The 14,885-nt window shown below is 40.2% G+C and overlaps 1 protein-coding gene across 2 annotated transcripts in view; it reads left to right on the top strand.

Moving 5' to 3' along the window:
- hdac11 (histone deacetylase 11) overlaps positions 1 to 14,885 on the top strand; it is a 118,931-nt gene that overhangs the window by 51,388 nt on the left and 52,658 nt on the right. For both annotated transcript variants that reach the window (XM_063068132.1, XM_063068131.1), the window contains 2 exons: positions 10,539 to 10,581; positions 13,095 to 13,171. In XM_063068132.1, the coding sequence (XP_062924202.1) occupies positions 10,539 to 10,581; positions 13,095 to 13,171 (120 nt within the window). The remainder of the gene's footprint in view (positions 1 to 10,538; positions 10,582 to 13,094; positions 13,172 to 14,885) is intronic.

Raw genomic sequence — 14,885 nt, 5'->3', positions numbered from 1 at the left:
TTTATGGTTTTATTACTATTTATTATTTATGGAGCAACTGTTACAAAAATCCAATTTCCCCTGGGATCAATAAAGTATGACAATGACTATGACAGTCAGGATAGGTTAAGACCATAAGACAAAGGAGCAGAAGTCGGCCATTCGGCCCATCGAGTCTGCTCTGCCATTTTATCATGAGCTGATCCATTTTATCCTATTTAGTCCCACTGCCCCGCCTTCTCACCATAACCTTTGATGCCCTGGCTACTCAGATACCTATCAATCTCTGCCTTAAATACACCCAATGACTTGGCCTCCACTGCTGCCCGTGGCAACAAATTCCATAGATTCACCACCCTCTGACTAAAAAAATTTTTTCGCATTTCTGTTCTGAATGGGCACCCTTCAATCCTTAAGTCTTGCCCTCTCATACTGGACTCCCCCATCATGGGAAACAACTTTGCCACATCCACTCTGTCCATGCCTTTCAACATTCGAAATGTTTCTATGAGGTCTCCCCTCATCCTTCTAAATTCCAAGGAATACAGTCCAAGAGCGGACAAACGTTCCTCATATGTTAACCCTCTCATTCCCGGAATCATTCTAGTGAATCTTCTCTACCCTCTCCAACATCAGCACATCCTTTCTTAAATAAGGAGACCAAAACTGCCCACAGTACTCCAAGTGAGGTCTCACCAGCACCTTATAGAGCCTCAACATCACATCCCTGCTCCTATACTCTATTCCTCTAGAAATGAATGCCAACATTGCATTCGCATTCTTCACTACCGACTCAACCTGGAGGTTAACCTTAAGGGTATCCTATACGAGGACTCCCAAGTCCCGTTGCATCTCAGAACTTTGAATTCTTTCCCCATTTAAATAATAGTCTGCCCATTTATTTCTTCTGCCAAAGTGCATAACCATACACTTTCCAGCATTGTAATTCATTTGCCACTTCTTTGCCCATTCTTCCAATCTATCCGAGCCTCTCTGCAGACTCTCTGTTTCCTCAGCACTACCAGCCCTTCTACCTATCTTCGTATTGTCAGCAAAGTTAGCCACAATTCCATAATCCAAATTGTTGATGTACAATGTAAAAAGAAGCGGCCCCAACACGGACCCCTGTGGAACACCACTAGTAACCAGCAGCCAACCAGAATAGGAGCTCTTTATTCCCACTCTCTGTTTCCTGCCAATCAGCCAATGCTCTATCCACGTATGTAACTTTCCCGTAATTCCATGGGCTCTTATCTTGTCAAGTAGCCTCATGTGTGGCACCTTGTCAAAGGCCTTCTGAAAATCCAGTAGCTTCATGTGTGGCACTTCTGAAAAAGGTGACTGGTGGGTAGTGGGGCCCCGGGGAGAAGGTCGATGGCACAATCATATGGGCAGTGCGGAGGCAGGGAAAGGGCCCATTGTTTACTGAATGCCTGTCCCAGGTCATGGTACTCTGTGGGGATGCGGGACAAGTCGAGGGGTTCCAAAACAGGCGGAGTCGCAGTAGTTGCTCTAGGAGATGGGGCTGACTACAGACAGTTGGCATGGCAAGACAGGCTCCATTCGGCTATCCTCCCGGTAGACCAGTCTATATGGGGATTGTGTTGGGTCAGCCATGGATACCCTAGAACTACCGGGGCTTGAGGTAAATGAATGAGAGTGAATCGTACCTCCTCCCGATGGTTGCCAGATAGGATCAAGGTCAGGGGCGGTGTACAGTGGGTCGCCCGAGCCAGCAGTTTTCTGTCCAGGGCCCGGGCCTCCAGCGGGGTGGTTAGCAGGTTGCGAAGTATCCCAGCCTGGGTGGCTATCTCTTTGTCCAGCAAATTGTCCTCTGCACCGGAATCCACCAAAGCAGATAGGGACAGGGACTGGGACTGTTGTTGGTAATTCACGGTTGCTGGGATCTGCATCCGAGTCTGGGGTGCTGAAGGGAGTGTCATTCGGCTCACCAGAGCTCCCGTTCTCACTGGTGAGCCCTCCTCTTTGGCTGCTGAGGGCCGGTATCCTGGAAATGTCCTGGCTGGCCACAATAGTAGCAATCCCCAGCTCTCCACCTCCAAATTCGTTCAGCCGGGGAGAGGTGGTTCTGTCCCAGCTGCATCGGTTCCTCTCCCTGGGGGGGGGGGGTGGGACAGTCAAAGCAGGAGCCACACTGGGAGCGGCTGGGGAAGGGGGGCTGACTGAGACTGGTAAGGTGGACTGTGGGCTTCCCCGAGGAGCGGGGCGACTGGTTCTCTCTCTGACGTTCCTGAAGTTGATAACCTAATCGAATGGCTAGCGAGATCAGAGAGTCCAGACAGTCCGTGTTGTCCCTCGCGCCCAACTCATCCTTGATCTTGTGCGAGAGGCCCTGTCGAAACACCTCCCGTAGGACCTCGTCATTCCACTCGGAGTCTGTGGCTAAGGTCCGGAACTCAATGGAATACCTGGCTGCACTTCGCAAAGCCTGATGAAGAGTAAGCAACCGTTTCGCGGTGTCCTTACCACAGATGGATTGTTCGAAGACTTTCCTCATTTCAGCAACAAAGGAGGAGTAGGAGGAACAAACCTCTGGTCAGTTATCCCATATTGCGGTTGCCCAAGCCAAGGCATCCCCTTGTAGCAGCCCCATGACATACGCAATCTTTGATTTATCGGAAGGGTAGGTACGTGGCTGCAGCTCAAAGACTAGGGAAACAATACCTAACATTTGGGCAACACAAATCAAAGTTGCTGGTGAACGCAGCAGGCCAGGCAGCATCTCTAGGAAGAGGTGCAGTTGACGTTTCAGGCCGAGACCCTTCGTCAGGACTAACTGAAGGAAGAGTGAGTAAGGGATTTGAAAGTTGGAGGGGGAGGGGGAGATCCAAAATGATAGGAGAAGACAGGAGGAGGAGGGATAGAGCCGAGAGCTGGACAGGTGATTGGCAAAAGGGATACGAGAGGATCATGGGACAGGAGGTCCGGGAAGAAAGACAAGGGGGGGGGGGACCCAGAGGATGGGCAAGGGGTATATTCAGAGGGACAGAGGGAGAAAAAGGAGAGTGAGAGAAAGAATGTGTGTATAAAAATAAGTAACAGATTGGGTACGAGGGGGAGGTGGGCCTCATTTAGGTCAGAAGTTGGAGCTGACTAACACTTGGTTAAACCTGAAGGTCAATGTCTATTAAGTGGAAAGCATTTAAGTTCGTAAGAAATTAAATAAGAAATTTTAAAAGATTAAATTACTTGAAGGAACCAAAAGGGCAGGAGGCACAAAATGAAAGAATGAAAGGCAGTTGTATACATAAAAACAAATTCTGAATTTGACGATGTTTCTAATCAGATCACCAACTGAAATTGAAATGTAAATCAGTCCAGGAAAGGGTGACCTTTTCTTTCCTGGAGAATAACTGAAACAGCGTCTTTTGTTTTTTTTTTAAACAATACAATCTCGTCCCATTCACTTTACCAATGACGGTATTTTACGATTTTGAAAATTAAATTAATATTCTTATATTGCCCTTGGAGAAATTGATTTCTTTTGTTGCTGAGGCTTTCTCTGTTTGTCTTTCATCATACACTGGCATTTGATTGTCACCATCTTTGGCTCCGTTAGTTAGCTTTTCACCCTATCAATATATGGATATCAAAAATGTAGAAGCATCACGACACCTATTTCATTGTTTAAAGTCAAAGCAGCTCTTGACATTCCTCACTATGATGTGTTACTAACTTTTGGTTATCTTTAATTTTAAACTGATACCATTTTATGCTCAATGTACTTTTGATAATCATGCAAAATATTGAAGTAATTAGTGTTGGCGTGTGGCCAAGTGGTTAAGGCATTGGACTAGCGACCTGAAGGTCGTGAGTTCGAGCCCCAGCCGAGGCAACATGTTGTGTCCTTGAGCAAGGCACTTAACCACACATTGCTCTGTGACAACACCGGTGCCAAGCTGTATTGGCCCTAGAGCCCTTCCCTTGGACAACATCGGTGGCGTGAGAGCTTGCAGCATGGGTAACTGTTGGTCTTCCATACAACCTTGCCCAGGCCTGCGCCCTGGAAATCTTCCAAGGCACAAATCCATGGTCTCACAAGACTAATGGGTGCCTATATAAAAAAATTTGAAGTAATCCTTGAATCCTAATTTAAATTTGGGTTATCAGAGGCTTAGTGATCCTAATGGTTGCAGTATTCCTCACCTTTATTATACACATTTTTAAAAGTATAATGCCCACAAGAGAGAATAGCGTGGGAAGGATGTTGAGAAGTTATGCCGGAGAATAAGTGTTGGTGTTTATTTGCAGATTTACCAGTTTGTGTTTCCTGGAACAGAACAAATGACAACATGTGGCATTAATGATGCCCTTTTGTACCCTGGCCTTCCTGTTGCAAATTTATAGCAACATTTCTTGGAAGAGCAATTTGACTGCTTCACATTGAGCATAATGATGAATCAACATGCTCAACAAAACATTATCAATAAGCTACAAACATGAGAAAATCTGCAGATGCTGAAAATCCAAAGCAACAGACACACAAAATGCTGGAAGAACAGCTGAGTTCCATCAGCATTTTGTGTGTGCTGCTTATTGCTAAGCTACTGTGAAACAATCGCATCCCCCTTGCTATAAATTCAGCATATATGCTGTTTTCAGTGCAACTTCGGAAAGTGTCAAAATCCTTTGTCTATGTTGTATGAAATAATAGATCATTTAAAATCGTTCACTTTCATTGAAAATTTGCATTTAACAAAAGTATCACAACATCTCCATTTTTGTAGAAATGTTACCAGATGAAGCAAAGAAAAAATGTAAACTGCAGAGATGAAAGATGCAGTTTGTTCTCCTATATGTTTTTTTTGAGGTTGCTGAGGAAAACGGCTGGATGGAGGAATTGGTGATGGCCAATGTGCAGCTTCAGTGATGTCATTGACAGGGGACAGATATTGTGGGGGAGTATAATGACCAAATCTGGCATTGTAGTTAATTGGAGGAAACAAGCACTTCCTCATTCTCCCTTGTAAGGAGAATGCTGAAGTGGTGAAAGCAGGAAACTAGTGCACCCTTCCTCTCCTATGTGGAGATGCAGCCTTCTCATCTGCTCCTGGTTCCTCATATTCCGCAGCAGTTATACCCACTTCACTGGCAGCCTGAGCTCCATCAATTAGAAGGGCAGAGAGAGAGAGAGAGTTAAAGGTTGGTGGTGGGGGGGGGTCTATGGTCTTATCCAATCACATTTTCAGAAGAAAAATTCTTTCAAATATAGCCACAAAGATGGTTCTCACCAAGGATTAGACTGAGAAAAGTTTTTTTTAATTATTTACTGTTTAAAATAATGTAAGTTCTGAGTTAGATGTGAACTCCTAGGACAAAACTGGTTAAAGAATTGAGGAATTGTTGGCCAAAATGGTGCAACTAGGGGAGCTGCTGTCTCCAGCAAGATGATTATGGATATTGTTTTGTGAAGCTTTGCATCTTCTTCCTATAACTTTGTGGATTGCCCCTCGTGCTTTGGTTTCCTCCTGCATTCTAATGACATGGGCTGGTAAATTCACCTTGTGATTAGGTGAGGTGGAACGTGATGGGAATGTTAGGAAAATGTAATGGGATGAGTGCAGGGTCTGCTGAAAACTAAGTGCCTTGTAATCATTGCAGTCTTGGAGGACCACAGGACCTGTTTCTATACTGTAAGAGTCTAAATCTGTGGCAATTGGAGACCTATAAATTCTTGGGCCTTTAACAGTGTTGGGCTCATTTGGGGAGATTTCAGTCTACCAAAGCAATTCTTCATTTACTGCCACCAAATATGTATGGGTGAGGCTTTGCTGTAGTTGTCCTCTGATTTGTATGCACGTGTAACTCCCCTCATTTTCTGGCACTGATTGACAAGGACACATACTGGGATTTGGTTTGGTTTGGTTTCACTCCCACCACGTACCCATCTATTTCTTTAACTTTTGTATGGGAACAAGATGATAGTTAGTCTTTTTGTTTTAAGGAGTGTTTCAGCACAGTTACATTGAGCTACTTCCTACTCTTTGTCGCACTTTTTAACTATTCTGGATAAGGCTCCATGAGATTTAAAATTTACCAAAGTTTCAGACCTTTCTACAGTTCCATTCAGCGTTTGTGTCTGTGCTTCTGACACCAGTTAAGACGCCAGGTCATAGAAACATGGTTAGGATGAAAGTGGTTCTGTGTAATGTTGAGTGTTACCCTTCAAAAATCTGGAAGGGTAGAATAAATAATCCTTTCATCTGTTCATTTTTAGAATTTGTAGTTAATCAGTAAGGACGTGTATATGGAAAGGTGCCAGAAAAGAGCCAGCAACATCATGAAGGATCCCACCCATCCTGTTCATAAACTGTTTGTCCCACTCCCATCAGGGACCACTCGACTCAAAAATATTTTCCCCAAGCAGTAAGGCTGATCAACACTCCCACCCAACCACCACAACTTTATCATTTCCCTGTGCCTAGTGTCACTTATTCTTTTTATTATTGTGTTCTTTATTTTATTGTTTTTTTTAATGCTGCATTGGATCCAGAGTAACAGTTATTTTTTCTCCTTTACACTTGTGTACTGGAAGTTACATTAAACAATCTTTAATCTTGAAAGTAATTTAATATTGGAACAGATCAGTGGACTTTTAAATTCTACTACTGCTTTGTATGTACTTGTCAGAGGCTTCAGTGGCTTAGATGTTTCTTTGTGACTGCCACATGTTTTCTATCCCAAATGTAGCATTTGGAACAGTGGGTGGGTCTGACAGGCCAGGGTGGAGAGAGAGCTAGTGGTCGGAGGTTTGACTGAGGTTAAGAGTTGCGGAGCTCAGAGACCTGATTGGGAATTGTGTTTGAGAGTGTGGTTGGGAGATGGTTAATCAGCACCTTGTGGCGGAGTAGTGGAAATTGGCACCACAGTTAGACAGTTATTAAGTTTGGCCCAATGTTGGTGTGGGCGACAATTCAAGGAGCTGCAGATGGAACACAGAACATCGAAAAGTATAACACACTACAGAACCTTTGGCCCATGATGTTGTGCTGACCTACATAAAGTTACTCTCTGATCAATCCATCCCTCCTACATAGCCAATAATCCCCTACCTTTTTAATATCCAAGAGACTCTTAAATCTCTCTATTGTATCTGCATCTTCTATCACCACTAGTAGCGTGTTCCAGGCGTATACCATTTTTCGTGTAAAATACCTACCTCTGACATCTCTCCTAAACTTTACTCCACTGACTTTAAATAGATGTTCTCCGGTATTGGCCAATACTGCCCTGGGAGAAAGGTACTGCCTGTCCACTTCATCTGTGCCTCTCATAGTTTTATACACTTTTATCAGGGAGGGGAGGGAACGTCGACTCAGACCATGAGAGGCCTGCGTCGGGCATTTTCATGCCTTACAAGGCACAGATTTGAAGTCTGTGTGGGGCACCACTCCTGGCACAGACTAGAGCAATGTGTGATTAAGTGCTTTGCTCAAGGGCACAAACATGCTGCCACAGCTGAGGCTCGAACTAGCGACCTTGAGGTAACTAGACGAACGCCTTAACCACTTGGCCACATGCCCAACACAACTTTTATCAAGTTGCCTCTAATCCTCCTTTGTTCCAAAGAGAAAAGCCATAACTCACTGAACGTTTCCTCATAAGTCGTGATCTCTAATTCTAGTAAATCTCCACTGCACCCTCTATAAAGTTTCAACATCCGTCCTATATCGAGGTGACCAGAATTGAGCACAATACTCTTAAGTGTAGGAGTTTTATAGAGATGCAACATTACCTTGCAGCATTTGAACTCATCCTCCTGACTAATGACGGCTAATGCATCGCACGCCGCCTTAACCATCCAGTCAATGTGCGTGGCACCTTTGAGGAATCTATGGATCTGGACCCCCAAGATCCCTCTGTTTCTCCACATTGTTAAGAATTCTGGCACAATAATCCACAGATTTTACCCCCAATTCTACCATATTCTTAAAGTAAACTACTTTAATCACCATTTAGTCATCTGAAGGCACTGCCGAGTGTTTGTTTATTTATTTATTTATTGAGCTATGGTGAAGAATAGGCCCTCCTGGCTCCTGGAACTGCGTTGCCCAGCAATCCCTCGATATAATTTGAGCATAATCACAGGACAATTTACAATAACCAATTAACCTACCAACTGGTATGTCTTTGGTACATGGGGGGGGGGGGGACCGGAGCACCTGGAGGAACCTACGCAGTCATAGGGAGAACGTACAGACTCCTTACAGGCAACGGTTGGAATCGAACCCAGGTCATCTGTTCTGTAAAGTGTTGTGCTAATCACATTACTACTCTGCTGCACGTAGTTGACGTGCGTGAACGGTGATTAAATTAGATTGTCTTAAGATTGTGATGGGGTTGGACTACAGCTGTTAAATTTTTGATAACTTGTGTGTATGGAGTTAATGTGTATGGAACTTGATTCTGGTCATGCTTTCCTGTAATTAAAGAGGAAAATGCTAGGTACTGAAAACCCTAAACAACTAGCATTTCATATTAATCAGTGTTAGGAACTAGATCACATATGTTACTTTGTCATGAAATTACATTTCGCATTGTTTGAAACTCATGTAGTCCAACTGGAGCAATAAAGAACTCAAGGTTGCACCATTTCCCCCTACTCTGATGTAAGAAAATACGTAGCTTAAAAGAATACACAGAATATGGAGTGTTCAAATACTACTTGACCATATTCGCAAAACTGTCACGTGCCTGAATCATGTGAATCTCCTTGTCTGGGTGTCTCTCAATGTTGTTATCAATTTCAGACTAGGAGCAAGTGGTCATGTCATTTGGTGCTAAACTGCAATATTTGTTGCATTTCACAAGGAACTGTCATCACTGAAACTTGCATTGTATTACTGTCTCCTATTGATAGGCATAAATGTGCATTGTAAATGAAAAGCTTGCTATTTTACATGTTCTTGAAATTGTTCCAGTTGATGTGCTTGAATGACGATTATATTTGTTTATCTTAAAACTGGTGGAAACTCCCAGCCTTGGGATTTCACAGGGCATAATTTCATTTATTTCTTAGATAATTTGTATTCATTATGGAGGAGGCGCCTATTGCGCAGAGTGCTTAATGGCTTTGGTTTGTGTGCATATCTTTCTAATATCCGTTGTGTGTGATTTGGAAGTATATCTGCTTATTTCAGTTTGGAGATGGTGACCTAAGGCAATTGAGTGTGACCAATTGTGGAACAGAATGTCTGCTATTAGTGTTGTTCTGTTGTAATACTATTGAATAACAGTTACTCAAGAGTGGGTGAATCTCTTGGATTTGAAGCTTGGATAAGCAGCTATTGATTTACAGCAAAGAAGTAGAGGTGATTCATCAGGGATTTCGACCGTGAGGAAAAGAGAGAGAAGTTAGTATTTTTCTTTCTGGAACAGTGAGAGTTAAGAGGTGATGTAATGGTTTTTCAAGATGATAAGGTACTTTGATAGACTCATTAAAGAAATATTTCCTCTGACAAGTACATGAATGATTTGGGACTCAGAATCATTGCCAAAAGATCTAGAAGTGAGATGGGGAATTCTTTTATACACTGGATTGTAGAGATCTGGAATGCTGTTTCTGAAAAAGGTGGTGGAAACTGCCGAGATTTTGTTAGGCAGTTTCTTGAAGAACTTTCAGGATTAGAAAAAAAATTGAGAATATGGGGCAAACTATGACAGTTCTTCCAAAGGCAGTATAGGCATGACAGGCTGAAGGGGTCACATTTGTGCTGTAAGTTTCCAGAAATAGACTTTCACAGTTCTGACCAAATGAATGTGGTTGATCAATGTCTGATGTGTGTGATTTTTTTTAAAAGTGGTATATTTTCTTGGAACTATTAAATAAATATTAGTAAAGAACCAAAAATCCTTCAAATAGTAGTGGACACGGACACAGACCTCCCCACCATTGGGAGTATCTGCACGGAGCACTTTACAGGAAAGTAGCATCCATCATCAGGGACTCCCTCCACCCAGCTCATGCTTTCTGTTTGCTGTTGCCACCATCAGGAAGAAGGTAGAGGAACCTCAGGACCCACACCACCAGTTTCAGGAACAGTTGTTACCCCTCAGCCATCAGGCTCTTGAAACAAAGGGGATAATTTCACTCAGCTTCACTCACCCCATCACTGGAATGTTCCCACAACGTATGGACTCACTTTCAAGGACTCTTCATCTCGTGTTCTCAGTATTTATTGCTTATTTATTTATCATTATCATTTCTTTCTTTTTGTATTTGCACAGTTTGTTGTCTTTTGCACAGTGGTTGAACCCCCAAGTTGGTGCAGTCTCATATTGATTCTATTATGGTTATTGTTGTTATGGATTTATTGAGTGTGCCTGCAAGAAAATGAATTTCAGGGTTGTATATGGTGACATATATGTACTTTTATAATAAATTTACTTTGAAATAACGAGGCAGTAATTTTATTTCTAAACTTTGCATAATATTAACCACATTTTGTAAATAGAATTGTTTTATAGCCTGCTGTTGGATATTTGAATCACTCAATTGTGATAATAAATTGTTTCCTTTATTTGTTTCTAACATTTAGGCTGGGAAACTTGCTATTGAACGAGGATGGGCAATCAATGTTGGTAGGTAATAGAAAATTGTTGAAAATATGTGGAAGCCATTTAGTCTTCATCTTTGTCTGCATTTCAATTTACAATTGAACCACAGTTCTGGGCTACTAAAGTTATAAATGGGGTTGTTTTTCATGGTGTATCAGCCAGCTTGTTGAATATAAAAGCACTAAATATGCTTGGTAAAGTATGTTACAAATTCAGTTTTTCTAATGCAGTGTTACACTATATAATGTTTAATTTTATATTACTTTTGCAAATAGATTTCATCAAATATTTCTGCTATTAGTTTGTTGAGTGATGTGTTATAAAAACTGACATCTCCATCACCATGACAACCCAGGTCTTACATTATATCCAACAGCTGGCTTATTTATTACTATGGAGAAAGATCATTGCAAGCTTTTTGTAATAGCTGGTAATATTTTGCTTTAAATACTTTTGTGAAGACTTAGAAAACAAGATTTATATGCCATGCTCAATTAATTGATGTAAAGTTTGACTGCATCTACTGCTTTTATTCTTAAAAGTCACTTCAATTGTGAATGCAGATGACTCTGTTTTCCTCTTCAAGCAATTGTATAACAATGCCATGTTCTGAGTCATTTTGCTAATATTGTAGTGTTTTGATTAGTTTTGAGGGATAAAAGAATTATATTTGATGCATTGGACATTTGCATGGCTGTACAACATTTCAGAGCATAATAGTATTTTCGAGAAAGTGTGGTGACTGCACAGTATGATTGAAATTTTTTCTTGTTTTGGAAAATCATTCAAAACACCATGTTAAGTATTTGACGCAGCTGGGTTCTATCTGAATGATTTTAGTCCACCAATTTTGCACATTGAATAACTATATTTTCACCACGAATAATGAAAAAGACATACAGTGAAAATTTAATGCATGTTTATGTCCTTTGAATGTCCGAAAGAGGTAAACCACCAAAGAACAGTCTTTGTTATAATACTGAGAAATCACTCAGATAGTTTGTGCCCTAGTGAGTGTCAAAAGAAGGTAGTCCAGGTAATCATATTTTAATAAAATTAATTGAAGGATAAATGGTCAGCTTTGAATAGTTCCACAGAATCTCTTAAATTTCCCAAAAGAGGGAAACTTGCTTTTACATTTAATCTCTCCAGTTTAACCTCTTCTATGAAAGGTAGCACATTGATATGGATGATGTAGTCAGGTTTGCAAAATAATCTTCTGATCCATACTTGGCAGCTTACTATATTTAAATAGCTCAAGGCAGTTCAGAACCTATCTGTGGTTTCAGTGTGTTTTAGATACTGAAGTGCCAATACTCATTCCTAGCAACACACACAAAATGCTCGAGGGACTCATCAGGCCAGGCAGCATCTATGGGAAAGAGTAAACATTTACCGTTTTGGGCTGAGACCCTTCATCTGGACTGGAGAAGAAAGAGCATTCTCAGTGCTATATTGTTTTTCAGTTGATTTAGTCATTTTTTGTTACATGTAGTAAATTTGTGTGTAGGACACATGTAAGGGGTAGAACTGCGTAGATTCTATAAGTACCTTATTTGTGCACCCTTTAGGAGATATCATTGGAAAGCATAAACTTGATTTCCATGGTTTTGCAGATGACACACCATTGTATATCTCAGTTGAGCCTAATGATGATAACACCTTTTCTTCTCTGATTGCTGGTATGGCTGCAATAAACAAATGGATGAACAATAATGTTCTAAAGCTAAATGAGCATAAAACTGAAATACTTTTGGTTGGTCCTAAAGCCAAAAGAGATATTCTTTTTGATAAACTTGGGAACTTGGCTCCCCTTGTGAAATCAGAAATAACTAGCCTGGGTGTTATCCTTGATTCAGATTTGAATTTTAAATCCCACATATTGTCAAATGTCTGTTTCTGTCACATAATGATGCTGAAAAACTAATTCACACCTTTATGTTAAATAGGCTAGATTACTGCACAACACTTTTTACTGGCCTTCCAAAATAATCCATGACAAACTTCAATTCATTCAGAATGCTGGTGTTGCACTTTTAAGCAAAACCAGATGAAGGAATATAGCTCTCCCATCTTAGCTACTTTGCATTGGCTTCCTGTATCTTTTTGAATTGATATTAAAGTTCTCTTACTTTTTTAAAGCAATTAATGGTCTGGGACTAGAGTACATTAGAGAATTGCTTTTGTTTTATAATTTTGCTTGAACTCTTAGGACTTCTTCTGCCAGTCGCTTTAATTTAAATAATCTCCCTCAAAAAAGGTCAGCTGTTTTGAACTACGCTCCTAAACTGTGGAATTCACTATGTAAAACTATAAGGGATGCAGTCTCAGTTAACATTTTTAAAAGCCAGCTCAAAGCCTATTTATTTTACCTTGCTTTTAATTAACGTCTTTTTCTTTTATTTTCATGTTTTTATTTCTTAATTTTTTCATCTTTTTATCACATTGTAAAGCACTTTGAATTGCATCATTGGCATGAAGAATACTCTATAATTAAGTTATTAATATTATTATTACCTCTGTTTTACTTCTGTTAGGTGGTGGCTTCCATCACTGTTCGAGTGACCAAGGAGGAGGGTTTTGTGCCTATGCTGACATAACTCTGGCAATTAAGGTGAGAATGGAAAGTAAATAAATATGATTTTCTCATTACCTAAGACTTGAAAACTTGGTTCCAGAATATGAAAGTATTTCACCAATGAGAGGCAACACATTATTTGAGTAGCTTTGAATGTAAAGTGAATTTAGTGATTATTTATACAGATATTATGACATACTTTTGGTTTTAAATCCTCAAAGTGATTTTTAACTCCAATTGGTTTTAAAACTTGGATCAGCTTAGGCTGACATTCATAGTTGCTTCTGATTAACTGCTTAGAGAAGCAAAACAAAATTATGGGAAGGAAATTTCAATCAAAGTGATCCATGCATTATGAGTTTATTTTGTTAACCATCTAACAAACAAAGATTAAATTGTATTCAGCTTACTACATTTAAATGCATATATAAAACTTTGTCCTGGACATTAGGAACAATGTTTTCATGCATACGGTATTGATTTGATTTCCCCTCTACTATTTCAAGATTTCCAAAAGTAATAGTTTTATGTTTCCATTAAAACAATGAAGGGAAGACTATACTTTGCTTTGTATAACAATATTACTCCAAAATCATTACCAGACTCATTTGAATCTCCTTGGTCAATGTTTTTTTAAATTTAGTCTGCTTTTTTGGAATATGGAAATCATTAGATGGTTGCCGTTTTAGGATCACAATAGATTTTTGTAACATAAGATTTTGTTTCCAGACTTTTCATATTTATCTTGCTTAGAATATTTAGTAGGCAGTGAATTACCTGTAGTTGTTCCTGAAACACAAGGATTACACATGCCTTGTGCAGTTTCTATTGAGTGCAGCTTGTGGGTCAAAGATGACCTGGGACTCGGGTCGGCTGGTGTTTACAGGATTCCCTATGAATGCAAAGCAGCATGCATTGGTCAGGCAGGACGCGCGGTGGAAACCGCTTCAAGGAGCAATGGCTTTTGGGACCACCTGGTAAAGGAAACCTTTGAAATAAGACTAGAGGAAAAGAATTTTAGCAAAGATGAACTGGAATTCAGTTGTAAACAAGGTGGGAGAGTGGAAACCTGATTGGATAAGGACTAACCAATCAAGAGGGACAGACTACGGGGGTATAAATACCACTGGACTAGACATTCCAAGGAATCATCCCTGAAGAAGACAGCAGAGTTTGACATCAAAACATCAGTTATAATTGATATCTGGAAGCCTGAGAAGAGTTTATTTGTCATTTACACCAGGAAAGCAGTGGATCCTCTTTCATGTTAAAGCTGTTAAAATACTGCTAATGTTTCTAAATCTGTGTAATTCTGAAATATACACAAATGTTCAGAAAATATTGAAAAACAAATCAAACACTTAAGTAGTAAGAATAATAAAATCATGTATGCAAACAAAAACAACTAGAAAATATGTAATTTAACTAAAACTTAGCATGGTTTCTCAGAGCTGTTCCTTTCCATTGAAATTAATACATTTGCTGTGCCTACACTTGATCTAAATCTGATGCATGAAGAATCCATCAATGGAACTTAATTGGAAAATGCTTCAGAGAAGATGTCTAGTGTTGAGATATCCATCTGCGTGCGAATCCCAAGCTTGTTATCACTGATGATTGTGAGCAGAAATGCCGGTATTACCTTGCAAAATCTTACTTGTTGCATTTCTGTTTATAGTTTTGTAATTCATTCCACTCTGTAATAACAACTTCCTTAAGAGAAGATGTCCATAAAATATGCAGGTTTATT

Source organism: Mobula hypostoma, chromosome 15, assembly GCF_963921235.1.
Source record: "Mobula hypostoma chromosome 15, sMobHyp1.1, whole genome shotgun sequence".
In the NCBI taxonomy this organism is placed as follows: domain Eukaryota; kingdom Metazoa; phylum Chordata; class Chondrichthyes; order Myliobatiformes; family Myliobatidae; genus Mobula; species Mobula hypostoma.
The sequence above is the reverse complement of the archived record's forward strand: the minus strand, read 5'-3'. Positions and strand labels throughout refer to the sequence as shown.